The sequence below is a fragment of the Anser cygnoides genome, chromosome 4 (genome assembly GCF_040182565.1).
Source record: "Anser cygnoides isolate HZ-2024a breed goose chromosome 4, Taihu_goose_T2T_genome, whole genome shotgun sequence".
Lineage (NCBI taxonomy): Eukaryota > Metazoa > Chordata > Aves > Anseriformes > Anatidae > Anser > Anser cygnoides.
The window spans coordinates 44458849-44476918 of record NC_089876.1 but is presented as its reverse complement, the minus strand read 5'-3'; the positions used below and the strand labels follow the sequence as shown (position 1 = coordinate 44476918).

General features: G+C 39.8%; 1 protein-coding gene and 1 long non-coding RNA gene across 10 annotated transcripts in view; one reads left to right on the top strand and one right to left on the bottom strand.

Annotated features, from left to right (window-relative positions):
• Positions 1-913: 913 nt before the first annotated feature.
• LOC136790819 (uncharacterized) lies at positions 914-8077 on the bottom strand. The gene is made up of 4 exons (XR_010831499.1): positions 7951-8077; positions 4639-4722; positions 2712-2767; positions 914-2135 (listed from the first exon to the last, which is right to left on the bottom strand). It is a non-coding gene; the product is annotated as an uncharacterized lncRNA (long non-coding RNA).
• OTUD4 (OTU deubiquitinase 4) overlaps positions 7837-18070 on the top strand; it is a 29906-nt gene continuing 19672 nt past the window's right edge. The window contains exons 1-6 of one of the 9 annotated variants that reach the window (XM_048071784.2): positions 8164-8331; positions 8618-8704; positions 10102-10452; positions 11971-12054; positions 14997-15047; positions 16027-16073. In XM_048071784.2, coding sequence (XP_047927741.1) covers positions 10288-10452; positions 11971-12054; positions 14997-15047; positions 16027-16073 — 347 coding nt within the window. In that variant the 5' untranslated portion in view covers positions 8164-8331; positions 8618-8704; positions 10102-10287. Of the gene's footprint in view, positions 8120-8163; positions 8332-8617; positions 8705-9940; positions 10453-11970; positions 12055-14996; positions 15048-16026; positions 16074-18070 lie in introns of those variants that run through there. The other 8 variants (XM_048071780.2, XM_048071787.2, XM_048071785.2 and 5 more) reach the window with 8 other exon arrangements.

The following is an 18070-nucleotide window of genomic DNA, read 5'->3' as shown; positions in this document are numbered from 1 at the left end:
GCTGGATTACTGACAGCAAAACGTATGATGTCAGAAAAATAAAAGGCAGAGATAACCAGCACAAGTTGGAAAAGCTTAAAATACAGCCAAAGATAGAGGGGTACTCGTAGGCAAGAATTGAGACAATCTCAGGTCCAGTGCTGATGGAGAAAAGATGAGTAATTTGTCAGAAAATTAAATGAGTAATCTAGCAAGAGAAGACACTATCTGTCTCAGTCACCACTCTGCTGCCTGATCATTGGATTAATATCTGGATGAGATGACGGTCTGTTATCACAGCAGGAAGAGTCCCGAATCAGTAACAACCGATGGAAACCCCTTTGGGAATGTTAAGAATTCCAGTGGCCTAAGCTCAGAGCAAATGCGGACGACGTCGGCCAAACACATCAGCCGAGTTTGTTGCCAGAATAAGCACTGCAATGTTAAAGGGAACTGAATGTGAATGAAACTTAAAACAACAAGAAATCAAACAACCTCCACCACAAACGCAAAATTTTGTTTTAAAGAAAGATCTCCCAAATATTATTGTTCCTAAATTTCATACTCTATGTCTTCATGAATTAGGGGAGATACAAGGAGCTAGGTACTCATTTCAGTCAAAACTTACTCAATTTCCTCTTGTTTGAAAACCTCAAGATGCTGGCCTCTGACCCTTAGCTACCTTAGGGGAACCAACAAAAATATTTGTTGCAAAGTGGCTGTTTGGTTTAATCAGCTCTTTTGGGGTGAGTCCTGTATTTCAGCAATAATACTACATTAATCCAATCACTGAAAAGTGGTTCTGCTTCGCAAAAGGATTAATTTGGAATAAGACCATTTTTGGTTCTGGAAGAGCCTACTCAATCAAGAAGTTGAATTTTTGTCACGAAGTAGCTGATTATGCAGCAGCTATGTCAGTCCACTTCTAAAGATGTGATCAACTGTAGTATTCAAATACTGATTTCCTGCAGTTCAGGAGTATTTCTAACTTAGAATTTGGTTCAGGTTACTCTTTAGCTAGGCATATATTTCCTTAGCTTCATCTTATTGGCAAATCAGGAAAGATTTTTAATTAGAGAGGTATTTATGTAAGGCATTTTGTGTTTTAAGGATGTTAAAAGGAATACAAAATTGGGATTTAATGTGGGTAAAATACCTTTTCATCAGACGGTAAAATTACGTTGCAAAACATAATTGAAAGACACAAATATTTTGTTTATAAAGTTGATATGCACGCTAAAAACATAGTTTTAAAAAGATACAAAAGTGCAAGTTCAGCTTTGACATAAGGTGCATATCTTCTGTTAACAATTTCACCTGATGTTAATTTATATGCACGATTAATCTATACAGTAACAATTACTGATTTCTTTTTAAGGAATGCTTTGCTATTAGAATTCATCTTCCTCTCCCAAAAGCAAACAAAACCACCTGTGAATAAGTTAAAAAATAAAACAAACAAAAAACACAAAACAAAACCAAAACAAACAAAACAAACCAAAACAAACTTTTAACATTCCTTTATTCAATTTCATTCAACTCCTTTGCTTTCACAAGAACAAAATTAAACAGGGATGGACAGGAAAATGGAAGACAAAAGGCAAGATTTTGAAAAATTATTATTAAACCAGATGACACAGTAACAAATACAGAAAAGGTACTGGACAAACCAACCTTTCCTTAGATCACACTTTAAGACATAGGTCTTAAACCATGGCAATTTTTTCCTTACAATATTAGTCTAATTACACATTCTCCTCACAATCGTTTCTTTACTCACTGCCTCAAATAGTTATGTTCAACATAGTCCTATCCAGGTTCGAGGAGGACGAAGGAACAAGGAAAATGAGCACAGAGAAGAAATCCTTCAAATAGGTTGTTAATACTTTGAAAGAAGAATTTTGAGTAACTGCAAATGTCTGCCTTTTAAAGATCACTATAGAAAGAAAGATACTTTTCTGTGATAATTTTCCTCTTTCTTCTAATACTGGTAATAATAGAGATATGTTTATTTTCTTTTTCTTTTTTATTTTTATTTTTTTTTTATATTAAACTTCATCTGTTTCCTGCTGGCAGATCACATTCAACCTCACCTTACAGGTGCTGCACACTCTTCGTTGCAGTAAAACATGCTTAATTTTATGTATGTATACTCCCTGTGAATTAATGTCAACAGATAATAAACTATTTGATGCAAAAAGCTTTGTTTCACTTTATTTAAAAAAAAATGGTAGGATTCCCAGGCAGGAGCTTTACAGACATTTTCCCACATAAGATGCCCATCAGTAATTATACAGTATGAAAAGTGACTTCCAGTTCTCAAAGTTTCATTTAATTTGGGAGCCAATATGATATAGAGCCCAGACTAGTTTAAAAGACAAGGAGCCAGAAGAGTTCAAAATTTTGAGGAAGGCTGAGCCATTCACTGAATTACCTTGGGCTAATCACTTAACTGTTGTGTTCTGTAATGAAACCAGCTGCAATACAGGGTCAAAACACACACACACAAAACCTCATTGAGGAACAGATGCTTAAGTCTGGTTCAGTTCTCCAAAGTAAATAAATTACAAAAAAGAACACAACAAATATAGCATGAGAACAAGACAGTCCTTTAGCAGCCTCACTAAGTCAAACTGAGAAGCAGCTGCAATGAAAGCCTACTCAAATGCAATGTGGAGCAAAACGTCAGCACAAAATACACTCTGATGTCTATTTGATTATTAAAGGCTCACCTTGGAACTAGAAGACAAAATTCAGGCTTCTCAAACAGACACAATCACACTGATTTCTGGAAAAAAAAAAAAAAAAAACACAAAAAACCCACAGTGGAAATCCATTGAGAAGTATCGTATGAATTGGAGCCTAAATTTCACGCATACAAAAAGAGATATTTAAGTCTGGAAAATAGGCACTGTCAGCATTCAATATTTTGTGGGTTTTGTTGATACATGCGCTTACTCTAAAGCACTGTGCATTTTTATGGTACTCTATCAAAGAGAAAACAGCCATTGTCCTAATCTGAACACTAGCTCTGATTTATGGCAAACAGCAACGCTATTACCATATAAAGATGTACAGTAAATGGAAAATAAATCTGGCAATTAAGGCACAAGAACAGAGATCAGGAATCCACCCAGGTTCCATTTCCAGGTATGTCAGATACTTCATAGATGATAATGTGCACATCATCAAATTTTGATGTTCCAGTTTCCTCAACTATAAAATGGACCTAACAGCACTTATGAAAAACATCTTGTGCTTTCAGAGATGAAAAATGCTTAAAAGGTCTGCTGTTAAGGAAGGAGGAACTGCACATTGCTAATCATGACAGCCATAGTCGATTATTTTCCTTTTCAATTACTGCATCATTCAGTTAATTCAGCATATCATTGAAAATATTCTGGAGTAGAGGTAGGCACTGTTTAAATGCACCTGTGTCATCATCAGCTATATTGACACCATCTTTTGCACAGAATACACATGAATTTTGTACTTAAAAGCACGCGGAAGGCCTTTATCCTACTGAAATGCAACACAGTATCTAGAAAATGCATAATTTCAAGCAATATTACCTTCAAAAAAATAGGAACACAATGGCTTTTTCAGCAAAGCACTGTACTGTAGGTTATATTTCTTTTCATAATCTTAAACACAACTCCTTATTGCAATACTGTCACTTCACACATTAATGGTAGAACTAGACCTAACCACAGCACAGGGAGCCACTAATGTATCACTTCAGCATACAAAAGACCTTCTCATGGCATAAAGCCAACAAAAAAGGGTACTTCTGTGCCTGCATACAGCTGGCAGAGGCAGAATAGATAGGAAAAACAACCTGACAAGCCCCTGCTGCTTTATTTATACCTCAGAGCTGTTTCAGTACAACGCCTGGGGACAGACCAAGCTCAGAATTAGACATTCCTCAACCCTATGCTCTGGAGCTGGGCTGCATCTTTCATGCTTTCCATCAAAAATCTCTTTCATGTTTATCTTTCCCCCTTCGTGTGTGCATTGGGGAGGAGTGGAATGGGAGAGGGTTGGGGACAGGATGCTTTGAGCATACTGACTGTGCTCGCCTTTACAAAATACAAGTTCAGAAGTTGCTGGTGTGTTCCTTTTCCATTATCTCACACTTGAACATGTTAGAAAATTAAAAGCTAAAATGTTCAAGGAGCTAATGCCATCTAAAGGCTAATAAACTGAACTACAATATACTGTCACTGGCCTTACAACCTTAAAGAAGACCACTGTAGGGAATTGCTACATATATTCTCTCATTCTGTTGCTGAGAACAGTAGAGACACCACAACAGCTGGAAAAAAATATTATGTAGTAATAATTCAAAATCCCTCTTGTTGTGCATAGTTTATTATTATTATTATTTATTTATTTAGCACCAGAGCTTTATTAGTAACATGATTTATCCCAATTTTATTTATGAGCATTATTTCATGTCATTGCTTTTGCACTTACTTCAAGCAAAGCTGTTAGGAGTATGAACTGTTGCACATTTCAAAACACATCAGAAGTCAAAGAAGGAATATTCTTTAGCAATATTAGAGATTTCCATACTTGAGTGTTATTTTTTTTCCTAGCGTTGCTAACAGACAGGCTCCCCAGATCATCTGTAACCTTCTTAAATGTGAAAAAAAGTACCTGGTTCCTAGAAGTTTCAGACTTTGTTCTTGATTTACGTCTATGGCTGAAAAGTTGCTCTTCCAAGGTAACTTCTCCATGTCTCTAAAATAAAATAATAACAGAATTAATCAGATCAGTTAATTTAAAACTAAATAAAATTGCCTTACAAAGGCCAATACTACAAAAGTAGTATTACTAAGCAATACAGACTTTCTGTTCAAGCTACATGGGAAGTCAAGCTGTTGAATGATTAATTTCAGTTTGCTGAAGTGTTAAACAAGTTTTTGATAAGCATCTTTTTCTGCAAGCTAGGTGGCAATATTTTCTTCATTTCTGTTTATTCAACTAGTCCGTTTAAGTGAATTAACCCTAGCTGAGAAACTAAGTAGGAGATCAAAAAAAGCTGTTTTTCTTTTAATTATTTCCATCCATAAAGAAAAAAAAATGGAAAGAACAAGACAATCTCTACAAGTTCTGCAGGCTTAAAAGACTATGGGATCAAACCAATTTAATTATCTTGCTACAAGTATACTTCCAGTTTTTAATAACACCTTTTTCAACGCAAAACGTACTTAGATAATCTTCATAAGAAAAAAGTTCAAATACCTTGATAGTAATCTCGTTTAACTAAAAGCAGTAATAAAGATTTTTTTTCTCTTTAGATTTTTTTTTCAGTTCCCACATTTATCCACTAGGCGCTTGACGTGGAATCACAAGCAAAGTATAATAATCATCTAGTAAAAAAGAAACAGGACTAACAAATATAAAAACTAAGAATGGGTATAAATGTTGTGTTAAACTCTGAAATGTCTCAATGTATGTAGATACAGCATGTCCTCTTTGTTAGCAAACAGAAATGCTAAATTATGTATACAATATAATCAGCACATTTTAATGGTTTCCAATCACTGAAAAATCAATCTTTAAGAAAAAAATAGATTAAAAGCAATCATTAAAATCAAAGTTTCCTATGTGCTGATTTGAACCATTTTCATGATGGGTGAATTAAATCACTCCTCTAGTATTTGTTGCTGTTTACTCATTCTGAGTTACAGAAAACATTTTTTCTGCTTTTGAAACAAACTGCTGCTGCCAAACTCCTCACTTTTTCTAGCTGCAGTCACACATTTACTTCTGTAAATGTCTCTTTACTTCCTAACCCCCACCATGGACTCCCCCTGTCCACCTCTTACTGACATTAATGTACAACATCTTCAAGACACTTTGATGAAGAAAAGAAGTGTTCCTTAAGGGTAGGAGCAGCAATTTTTATCACCACACACTTTTTATCATTTCTCTCATACTGAATGGTAATCATTTGCCTAAAAAAAGCAACAAAGGCAAATTTTCTTCTCCAAATTGGAGGCTGCAGTGGAATATTCTAGCCAGAATCTCAAAAAGCACCCACTCAGCAGTGTCAAAAATACTTCTGGTAGGGAGTTACGAAATGTGAACATCATGTCAAATGCTGTCCTTTTATCCTATCTAATGCATCCGATGTGGGATAATGTTAATTAGTTCTCTCACAGGAATTTATTCCATTAACTCAAACCAACCCTTCTGTTGCTTGCTTCAGTGTGCTAAGATATTAAGCTGTTGACTATGCCATCAGCCCATCAGTTTTTAGGTACTACTAACCTGAAATGCTAAGCACCTTGAATGTGGTATGGCATTACATCTACATGGAACCAAAGCAGTTAAAATAACAGGCCAGGGTTCTAGCCTTTCCCAAAACTCTGCAGAAGTCAAAATGTTACAGGACTACTACATTTTTGAAGTACGATAATTTTAAACTCAAGTAGACTACATTTCTGTAGATGCAGTCATTCGTCCTGCAGCCATTCATCTCCTGAGATGTAATGGAATGTATGTAATAGGGGGAGCGTATGATCTTTCACTCGTGCATAAGGCACAGTCAGCTATAAATCATGTGCAGGAGCAATGCAGCCATTACCATATCCTTTCATTATTATTTATTAGCTATTATTACACTGCTATTCTGCAAGACAAAGATGAAGTCTGGGCCTATTCTTCATCAGCAGAATCACAAGGAAGTTTGACTACACACAGATCCATAAAGAAAATGGTTTTTATTGAAAATACTCTTATCCCTCTATATTTAAGCCTGATCCATCACCCACTAATGTCGATAGAAACCTTCCTGTCAACTCAACTAAATGTTGGATTGAACTATTCGTGCTATCTACCTCTGGTGTCAGGGAAAGCTTATTTTTTTCTTTCACCAGGTAAGAGTATACCTTATTTACTATTAAATTATGGTGTGTGTATTTTTTCAAAGCTTCTGCTTGAGGGACATAACTGTTTTGTAGGTATCAGTATGAAAACTACTTGAAACTGTGAAAACATTCACAGGAAACTCCCAAACCAAGTAATCCTAACTTGTCAGAATGAACACATCTGATGGAGAACAATCTTACTAACAAAGGATTAAGCTTAAACCTTGAGTAGGCTGTTCAGATTTGGTAAAACAGGTTTGGGACCACTCCAACTTAACATTTCTGGTCTCTCAGGCTGAAGGCTGACAGGGATCCGGCCTTGCACTACACCTAAACCGAAAGCAGCCATCTCTTCGTCTGTTTTTCCTTTACCACCCTCTCTCCCTGCTGTGCTGGTGTTTGTGTAGCAGGTGCACAGCAGAACAGCCCGAGGGCCTTGCCTCGCTGGAAAACATCCCAGGGCAGGGGATGGAGGAGGCCTGGCTGCCAAGCAGGTCAGTTTTGTGTGCCTCACTGACTGACTGAGCCCACGTGCCAGCACAAAAACAGACGCACGGAGGCACTGCCAGCCTAAACGTGTGCTGAAGTGTAATTTTTGGAAACCTAAGACCAGGTAGTGATAGCCAACGTAACCTGGATTGGTTTTGTAGCCGGCTGTTTTTAACGGTACTGTTTTTAAAGTACCGTCGCCTGCCAACCTCTTATTTAACGCACATAGAAAAGGCGCACTGAATTGCACCTTACCAAGTAAGCCTAATTATATAACCCCAGATTCTATTGCAACCAAAAATGGTCATTTCAGAAAAAAAAAGATTAAAAAAAAAAAACAGTCATAGTCGACTGCTAAGGCAAGGGGCAACGTAAGAAGTCCCTACCCGGGGCCTCGGCGCAGCCCGGCCCCCCCCAGCCCGGCCTCCCCGCGCCCTGGGCGCTGCCCGGTGGGGGCAGGGACGCGGTCCCCGGGCCGTACCACTGCGCGCCCCCTGCGGGGGGAGACACGCGCAGCCGCTGCACCACCACCCCCCCGCCGCCATCCTCTTCAGCCTGCTCAGAGCTCCCCCCCTCTCCTTTACAGCGCCTGGGCAATCCTCACCGGCCTCCTCCTCCTCCTTCCCTCCCCCGCGCGGCGAATGGTACGAGCCGCGGCCCGCCGCACAGGTGCGGCCGATGGACCGAACCAACAGCGGGGGAGGGGGTGGCGCCGCCGCAGCCTCCGCAGCTGTTGCCCGGGGGGAGGGGGCAGCGCGCCCGCCCCTCCGCCGGTAAGTGCCAGTCAGCGGGGGGGGGTCGGGGCTCGCCTGTGTGGGGCGGGAGGGGGCGCGGGGCCTGTCCGCGCTGCGGCTCCGTGGGGCTGGGAAGGCAGGGCCCTGGTGGCCGGCCCCGGGCTCGGGCGGGAGGAGAGCCGCCTGGCAAAGCTCGCCGTGGGGTTAAAGAATAAAGTTGTTGGGTTTTTAGCTCGAGTCGGCTGCCTGAGGTGGGGCGGGGTGCGCGCAGAGCAAGCGGTTGGGGGGCGCTGGGGGTTGGGGCTGGAAGCGGCGGTTGGGGGGAAGGTGCTGGCTGAAGGGGTTAGTTCGCTGGTCGTGGTGTCTGTAATTAATAACGAGTCGCAATTTGGCCATCCTTGGTGAAGGGTTTACTTTCACGCTGAGGGATTCCCGGGGTCTCTCAGTGCATGCGTGGCTCCCGCCATGCGCCTTGGAAATCCTGTGTGTGCGGACTAGGCTTCTTCAGTGAGAACTTCGCCTTTTTTTGGGATGTAGGTTGCTTCTTCTGTGGCAGTGCTTGAGGGGAAAAAAATCCCTGGGTCACCATTGCCTGTGCCACCTGAGGAGTCAGGCACAAAAAGGGTAGGCTTTTCAGAAACTGACTGCCGTAGGACTTTAATTCTGTAATTTTCTCTATAGTCATTTATCAGAACCAGGCTATGTTCTGTCACGTACTGGGTGACCTCGTGTGTACAGATATTCTTGAGAGAATATCCTCACAGACGTGATGAAAGGCATTTGCCCTTCCCCTCGCTGCCTTTACGATCATAATGGCAGGAGCTCAGGTATGAGGAAAGACAACTTGATGGACGTGTTAGGGTATAATTGTGGCCCTGCATGTGGTGAATAGAATGAGGAAGAAGATGAATATTCCCAAGAAACTCTTACTCTTTTACAGTTTGGATGACCTTTCCTATCTTCTGGTGAGAAGTCTGAGCTTTCCCTCCAGCCTCTCCCTAGTACTTATACCTCATGCTCCCTGTCTCAGGGCCCTTGCATCTCAGCACTGCCCAACAGCTGGCTTTCACTTCTGGGTGTCATCTGGGCTTTATACTTTTACTACTTTCAGTTTCTGTTCTCCTCCTCTGCAGCGTTCCCTGGGAATTTGCTTTTGTCTCCTGCAGACCAGTTCCTTTTCCTCACAAAAAGGCCAGGTTTGCCAGTAAGGAAGTTTGATACTGCTTAAATAGAGCTGCTACAGTGCTTTCTCCTGACTCAGCCTGGCTTGTGACTTCTGTTTATCAGTTATTGCTATATACAGGTCTCAGCTCAAGTCGTAGTCCTCCCTGGCCTTATTACTGTTGGCTGGAAGTAAAAATCTGTTTTCATTCCTTCTGTGCTCACCACTCTTTCGCACATCAAAATTTGTTCATTTAAGCTAAAGAGTAACTGGTAATGCTTTATCACTAGTGCCATGGAAAGCTTCTTAGCTTTCTAGGTAAGTTAAACTACTAGTGTAAAAAAAAATATATATCCTTGCACATTTGGAAAGCTTCCTTTGGCCAGATTTTGTGCACCAAAATCATCTAAAGCCTGTTTGCAGTGCCAAGCAAGATTCAGGCATGCAATTGTAATACAAATGTTGGCGGCTTCTCGCCAGTAAAAGTGACATACAGGAAGGTGGCGGGGCCCCGGTGGCGTGGGGCTGGGGGCAGCATGGGTGCCGCGCCTCTGCCGGGACTACCGCTCCCAGCAGCGCCCGGGCTGAAAGTGAAAATAAACTCCAGGTTGCGCTTCTTTTTTTCTTCCTCCCCTGTCTCTCCCCTCCTCCTTTGGGTAGCCGCACATGTCCTTTCTCTTTTGTTTTCCGCCCTGCAGGCTGGCTGCACGCTGCTAGGTCTGCGGAGACCGCCTGGAACCGCTGCCCCGGGAGAAGTTGGAGCAGGAGCCCGCTACCCGGAGCAGCACTTTGTACGTGGCCACCAGCCCAGGCCGAGCAGTAAAACTTTCCCGTTTCTCTCCGTGGTTCCCACATGCAGGTTGATAACGCCAGCCCAGCCCGCCTTTCCCCTCGCTGCTGCTACCTTGGGTGCTGGAAGGCCAACGCTCCGCAACCCGGCCTGCTGCCGCTTCCTTTCCCTGGCCCCAGGGCTGCTGGCTGGCTTTGTGGGGCCATGTGGGGTTAGGAGAGGTGCAGCCAGTCTCCGCGGCGTGAGGCACTAAACATGGAGGCGGCGAGTAAACCAGATGGCGGGGAGCGGAGCCATCACGGCAGCGGCACGGACGCTCCCGGGGAAGCTTCCATGGACTGCTACTTGCGATCTCAGGGCTTGTACAGGAAGAGAGTTGCCAAGGATGGATCTTGTCTTTTCAGGGCTGTGGCCGAGCAGGTAACTGGTTGCTTAAAGAAAGCCATTTCGGGGGGAACCACGGGGAGTGGGGCTCATTGGTGGGTGATAATGCTAAAATAGGGGCGAGCATAGGTTAAGGTTACACAGTTGTGCACCGAGGGGGGAAAAAAGAGGGAATTAGTGTCTTGGGGGGAGAAAAGTTCTATGTGCCCAGGCTTCTCATCTCTTCAGAACACGTTACCTTCTAAGTTTTGACCTTTTACTGCTGCCTCAGAGCATTTTTCAGTGGAAGATTTCAACATTTGGATACAGCTGCTTTGTATGTGACTGCAGGAAGCTGAATTCAGTGGGTTTAAGAGCCTCGTTCTGAGTTGTGTTAAGTAGTTTACTGTAAAATTAGAGAAAGTGAGTAATTTATCTTCAATTCTTCCTGTTGTGTTCCCCTCCCCCATTTCAATGGTACTGTTAAAGGAAAAAAGTGACAGCGTCATCTTGTCTTAAATACAAGCAAACAGCAGTGGGAGCTCTGGTGCTTCAGATTGTGAGAGCCTAAATTCCTGTACTAATTATACACAGTTCACATTCTCTTTTTTTTTTTCCTCCAAATTATTTTTCCAACTGAAATTAAGTTCAGGCAAGCAAACACTTGTTCTGTAGGAAGTGTTTTTTTTATTTCAAGGGAATGATCAGTGAATATGCATCGATATTCTGATGTTTTTCATTAGTTTATAGAGAAGACTTCTCTCACATTCCAGTGTATATAAAACATTTTTAAAACTTTTTATTAAGTTTTTGACACTTGATTCTTATTCTGTTAAAGGAAAGGTCTCTAATTCAGAGTTAATAGGTGTTTAGTCATAATTTTTGCTGAATCTCTGTACTCTTTGTGCACAAAAGCTGAACAGATCTGAATTGGAAGCCTCTTAAATTGAGGGTAGTATGTAAGAATTGCAAAAGGCTGCAATTTAAATTGACTGGAGCTTCCCTATGTTGTAGTGGTGATGCAGACAAAGTCATGCTAGACATAACTCTGAACCTATGATGAAAATAATATATATTTTTTTCCAGTAGAGATTTGAACAGGGGGGTATGAATGCAGGTGTCACTGGGTTCTGAATTCCTGGCTTTCCAACCACTGGTTGGGCAACAAAACTACTTCTCTTAAATCAAAGGAAAGCAGCCATGCAGTCTCTCGGATTTGGTTGGATTTCCTGACAAGTGCATGTCGGTAGTTTTCTTCATCCACTCCTGCTGTAACTTCAATCGAAGTTCTTTGTAAATGATTCAGTTCAAGAATGACTACAAATGCAACTCCTTTCACGTAGCAAATCCACACGTAGTTGAATGTTTCAATTTAGTAAATATGTGAACTCTGTGGGTACTTAATTTGGGGTAAGTAATTGAGGTTTCACCTCTATAAAGATGTTGTTACTGAATGAGTAAACATTTGAAATAGTCTTATAAATAAAACTAGAATATCTCCAAGGCTGTATTTAGACTATAGTCATCAAAAATCGTAAGACTTGGTGTCACTTTCTTTGATTTCTCCCATTGTAGGTGTTACACTCTCAGTCTCGGCATATTGATGTTAGGATGGCTTGTGTAGACTATCTTCGGAAAAATAGGGAGAAGTTTGAAGCGGTAAGTATTTTTGTTCTCTTTGTTAGCTTTTAATAAGAATATTCGTTTATTCCTTCACTTTTCCAAAGTATATTCTCCTGTTTGTGAGTATTCATCATAGCTATATACTAGTTGATGCTTTGTAAAGTGAGTGCCCTTTAAATTAATTGACAGGTGGTAGTAACTCATTTTAATAAGCCCAGGGCAAGACCTGTATACTGCTTGGACTGAGCAGACGTGGGGTGGAAAGAGTAGAAACTCCAGTGTTCATTTCAGAATAAAGCCAAACCTTCTTAAACTCTTCAGTCTGCAGTGGAGTGATGGAAATCTGATTTTTTTTTTAGTATAATGTCTACTCTAATAAAAATTACAAAATATTCTTATTGTACTAATTAATTGGTTTTACAATATACGAGGGACTTTACTGATGAGATTAGTGAAATTTGTTTCAGGGTCTGCTATTTATTATGTATTGCCTCTATGGGCTTTTTGTTTGTTTTTCCTCTTTTGTAAACATCTGTTTCAAATTTATCCATCAACTATGGACATCGAATATCATTTTGATATTAGTGTATATTTGGCCAGCATCATCAGTGCCAGCATTCTAAAATCCTTCCTTAGTTCGCTTTAAAAGAGTGGTAATAAATAATGGTGCTCCTTTTTGTGTTCCAGTGTATGCACTATCTAATTAATTACCAGGATAGCCAAAACAGGATTATAGCTAAGCATTTCTTACTAGAGAACTATTACTCAGGTCTCTTTGTTCTGAATTTACCCAGACACAGAATAAAAAGCCTGCTTTATGTATACATTGGCATAGGGAGGAGAAGAAGGAAAGTGGGATCGGGAGTTTGTGTATATGCTGTAATTTCTGACAAAGTGTCCTGTGCTGTAATGTGACTGGTCACTCAGTAATGTGGAAACTATCAAGAAAGACTTAAGCAAAGTGCAGTGAATCTCTGAGAGGATTCGACTGATGCTGACTTGACTATTTCCGTTTGCTAAGACCGTTTGATTTCTTTGTGCCCTGTCCATCTGATGACTTACCAACTCTTAAATCCCTCTCCTTTTTTTTATCCTTGCCCCTGCTGCTAATTCTCTGATCCGTTTCTTTCCAGAATTAGTCCATTCACTCCAAAGCTGTTTGTCTAGACTTGCTTTCTTGTGGCGTTATGAAATTTTTGGAAATGTTAGGATCCTTCCTGACTGTAAATGTGTGTTGTTTTCCCTTCCCCAGTTCTGCCATCTCGGCTGGGTAACTGCGTTGTCAACCCTAGCTGCTTTTACTGTCTTGGTCCTTGCCACCAAACTCCTAGGCTCCATGTGTATAAAATCTCGCTGGTCTTTTTTCCCCAAGACTTGAACCAAGCGATGTGACCTCTCCTCTAACCACCTTTGCTGTACTTCTGAAAAGCCTCTTAAAAAAAAAAAAGGCATTTTCAAAATAGGTGGTTCGTGTACAGCATTGAGGTGTTTCATATCTTATTTCCTAGTGTTCCTATTCCCTCAGATACCTCACCACAGCTCTGCTGATCTTCTTTGCTTCCCTCTTTTGTCTCTTTTTTTCCCTCTTTTTTTTCCCCTCTATTGTCTCTTACTATACCTTGTGTTTTCTGTCTAAAATAGAGCATTAACTTTTTTTCTCTTTAAAAAAGAGGTATGCCTTGTTTCCCATGTCTCTTCAACTATTTCCGCATCTGCTGCTTTAGTAGTACTGACATGTATTGGTGGTACTCACTGAACTTCCTCTATTGCAACCATTTCAGCTTGGATTTGTCTCTTTTTGTCTCTATAGCATAGATCCTTCTATAACCAAAAGGTCCATGTGACTGCGTGTAATCACAATTTTCATTTTCATCCCCATCTTTTCTTGAAGTGTCATCTTTGCTGCTGTCTTCTCTTCATTTTTTTTTTTACCTCTTCAGTTTTCTATGAGAAATTTCTGCTGTCCTTCCTTTACTCCTTTTTGTGTTATCTTTATGAGCATAGACACTCAGAAACTACTGTCTATGCAGCTGTTACTCAGATCCACCTTTTTACTTTATACCTGATTACTTCTGCTAAATTTGGATCAGACTTGATGCTTCTTGGGAACAACACCATCAAGTCAGGTTCAAAATGGCTAAAGCAGAACTTCTAATCCCACTGTTCCTTATAATGTTATTTCTTAAAAGCTGTGATTAGAGAGGCTATTCTGCGTGCAATTTAAGAAGTAGTTCCTGTTATGAACCTTATTTTGTCTTCTCTGGATCTTTACTTGAGCGAAATCAAGCCGAATGTGTCTCAGTAACATTTTAAAAATACATCCACTTTGGTGGCCAGCACAGCTGAAACTTTGAGGCTAACATCTCTGTTAGTTCAACATCTCTCACCATGGCCTTGACAAATGTAAATCTGCTCTCTGTGCACATAAGGAGTGCAGCTGAAGGATTATTTTCTTATCCTATCACTTACATTGTCTGTTTGCATCCTTCCACTGGAAGTAAAAGCAGTTTATTTGAAGTGATACAGCAAAAAGTTCTTTATGACTTGCCTACACAAAGTATAGGTACTACAGAAACGTGACTCCTGCTTGTGCTTGTCCTTTGCTGCAAAGATACTTTGATAAGCAGACACATACTCCAGTGATGCCTTGCATGCCTGGGATGAATTCCTCATAAACGTCTATTTGATGGCCTCTTTGCTTTCTTTTGGATTTTTCTTTGGCTGCTGTTTTTTTTGTTTGTATTGTTTTAGTTGTGTGAGATCTCCGAAAGCTGTTTATATGGCTTTCTAGGATGCAGACCTATATGTTTAAAGCCTTTTTTGCCCTCATTTCTACATCACTTCATGTGATTGAGAGTGCTTTGTGGACAGGGTAGTCTTAAATTTCTAATGATATATTGTCATTGGTACAGTGGGTCATAGACTGGGGAATCCATTTGCTACACTAATAAAAATATTACTTTTGTATCTTAATACAGTTCATAGAGGGGCCATTTGAAGACTATTTAAAATGTTTGGAAAATCCGCAGGTATGGTACACTTATAGTAAAAAGCAGTTATTTTGTTGATTGGTAATTGGGATTTTGCAAATGTTTTTGAGTTTGAGGTTTTTGTATTATGTGATTATATAGATATATGTACTCTATTGTAAAATGTTTTGGGATTTTTTTCTATTCATTTAAACATTTTATTCCCTCAAATTGTATCCAAATGTTTCCAGCCTCTAAAAATGCCAAAAACCAAAGCATCACTGGCTTTTCCATCACATAATCTTTTTAGACCTTTATTCAAGGTTGTCTTAAAGAAAAACAGTTACTGACATAAGGAATATTATGTACAGTAGCCGCAGGCTGTTACAAAGACACAGATGTGAAGCAAAATTGATTTTTTTTCTATTTCATTTTAGTCTTTTTTTGTTATGGCGTTAACAGTTTATACAAGCTGAGTCTATCTGCTTTGTGTTAGCACATTTCATAAGACTGTGTCAAGATAGCTGTGTTTTAAGCAGGAGAGTTAAACTTCAAGGCTCTTTTTCCAGTTCATCTTTAGGTTAAGGCCTACAAAACCAGACAGTTCTGAAGGCAGAGAGTAACTTTTTTTTAAAAAAAAAAAAAAAAGCACTTGGTAGATGTGACACTTGGTAGACTGATGGTTGTTTAACAAACAACAAAAAAAACCCCAACAATATCACCTCTCAAAATCATCCTTTTTAATCATAGCTCTGTATTTATGGGATTGTTTTAAATTCTCAATTTAGTACAGAGCAATTTCTACTTTGGGGGAGAAGGAGAGAAGCTTCCAGCTTCTATTCCTTAACCTTACTGGAACAGTTGTTATTTCAAAAAATACTTGGAATACACTCAAAGTTCGTTGGCTGAACTCCTGACTCAGTGTCAATATATTTATTTTTGTCAGTGATTTCTTGCTTCTCTTTATCTGTGCGTGAAGTATACTAATTGTGTGTTTGATTGTACTTAATTTTCTTTTTTCCTTTTTTTTCCAATACAGGAATGGGTTGGACAAGTTGAAATAAGTGCCCTTTCTCTTATGTACAAGTAAGAAAACCTTTAAATACGTTTTACTGAGGTCAGTTCAGTTTTGTTAGTTAATCAGCTGGAATACAAAAGATGGAATTGTATATTGCATTGTAGTTCTTAGAAAATAACAAATACACTTTGAAAACTGCAGCTGTCAAGGTATTAAATAAAAATAAAATAGTGAGCTTTCAAAGTGACAATCTCAGATTAGAATAACAGTTTGCAGTATTGTCATGCTTCTCACCTGCACGAGTAATTGTGGGTAGAATCATACTGTTTGTAGTTTTGTTTATTTTTATATCTTTTCTGTTAAAACTGCTTTTCTTCCTATTTCTCACCAAGGCCTTAATAGTAGCCCTATCACTAAGCAGTGGTCTGTATCCATTTCTTTATTGCCTCACTACAAATACTCTGATGTAGATTAGTGAGATTAGGCTTTATGCAAGAAAGCCATTTTCATACCTCTCCTGTGTAAAGTTGTGTAAGACTGCCAGGTTTATTGCTGTTTTTTAGCTTTATTCTCTTTTCTGGGGATGTTTTCCTTTTTCTACTGTATCAGTACAGACAAAATAGAGTAACTGTATCTTGAGCTATGCTTAAGAAAAATTTTGGGATTTGTGCATAGAGAAACACTCCTCTTGGTGAAAGTAGGGATGGTGATGAAGGTAGAGGGAAAGAGTTGCTTCTCTTCCTGCATGCTGGCAGACTGAAGGAAAGCAAAAGTAAAAGTTTCCTGCTCTATGCCAAGTGGAGAAGTGAGAGAGTTTCAGACTTCTCAAGCACAGGATAAAAATTAAGTATCAATAGATATGTCTTCATTTCAGCTCCTCAGATCTGTCACATCTACTTTCGTTATGCTATTTTTTTCTCCTCCCTGAAGCAGGTGGCTTCCTGAGCTATGAAATTCTTTTCTTCTCAGAAATGCTCTTTTTGAGTTGTTACAGAAGGGTGGTAGGGGGTTGGTTTTGTTTTCAGTCCAAAAGCTGCAGCGAGTATACTTAATCATTTTGCAAGACTAATTCAACTTTGCTTTTGTGAGCAAAGTTGTTGTTGAAGGAAGTGATGGGCTAGTGAGCAAAGAATTCAAAGGGAGGACTGGATAAAAGAGAGAAGAAAAAATAATTTAATGTCAGATCATGACATTGATTTGTAACAGAAAAACACATAGCAAAGAATGATAATATTCCAGTTTCTAGGAAAAAAAGCATGTCAGTATCAGTTGTGGATTTTCCTTTGTCACTTTGACGTATTATACTTTAATAAAAAAAAATCTACGTTTAAAATTCAAATGTGGATAGCAAATTGAGAATTTACGCATATGTAGTAACTGTTCATTTATGGTATTTTTAATCATCTTAAGTGTAATGAGGGAGGCATGTCACCTTGGAAAGCAGTCATTGCATAGGGCTAAAACTTAGTTTGCAGAAGTAAAATTTTCTAAACCCATTTTGAGAAAGTATGCAGTGGCAACACTGCAGCAGCAGCACACAATTGTAGTTTTGATCCAGACTTTACCCAAAGCTTGTCTTCATTCTCTCAGTTGAAGAGACAAGTGTGTGTTTTTTTTTTCCTGCTTTAAATATGGCAATTTGAGTCTAATGAACACAACGTGATATTGGACTCTGAGCTGCTGGCTCTGTCCAAAGAGGAAAGGAAAGTGAGCCCTCTGAATGACTTTTTTTTTTTAGTGTGTTAACTATTTTAAAAAGCAGCAGGCAAGAAGAGTTTCTGACCGCAGGTGTGGGCTGCTCTCTTAGCTGGCCTCAGTGCCCAGAAGTGTTCTTGGGCACGTGTAATCGATCCGCTAGGACAGATTTAGCCAAAGTCATTGCTCAGCTTCTGGAAACATATTGCTGTTTCCTGTTTCTCTTCATAAAATGTCCTCTTTCTTCTAGTGGATTTCCACATGGCATAAATGAATTTCTCTAGAACTGGGCAGCTATGAACTTTCCAGGCACAGTTCTGTGTTGACTTCATGGATGCGTTGCACTTGTCATCGGCTCTGTGCGTGTTGT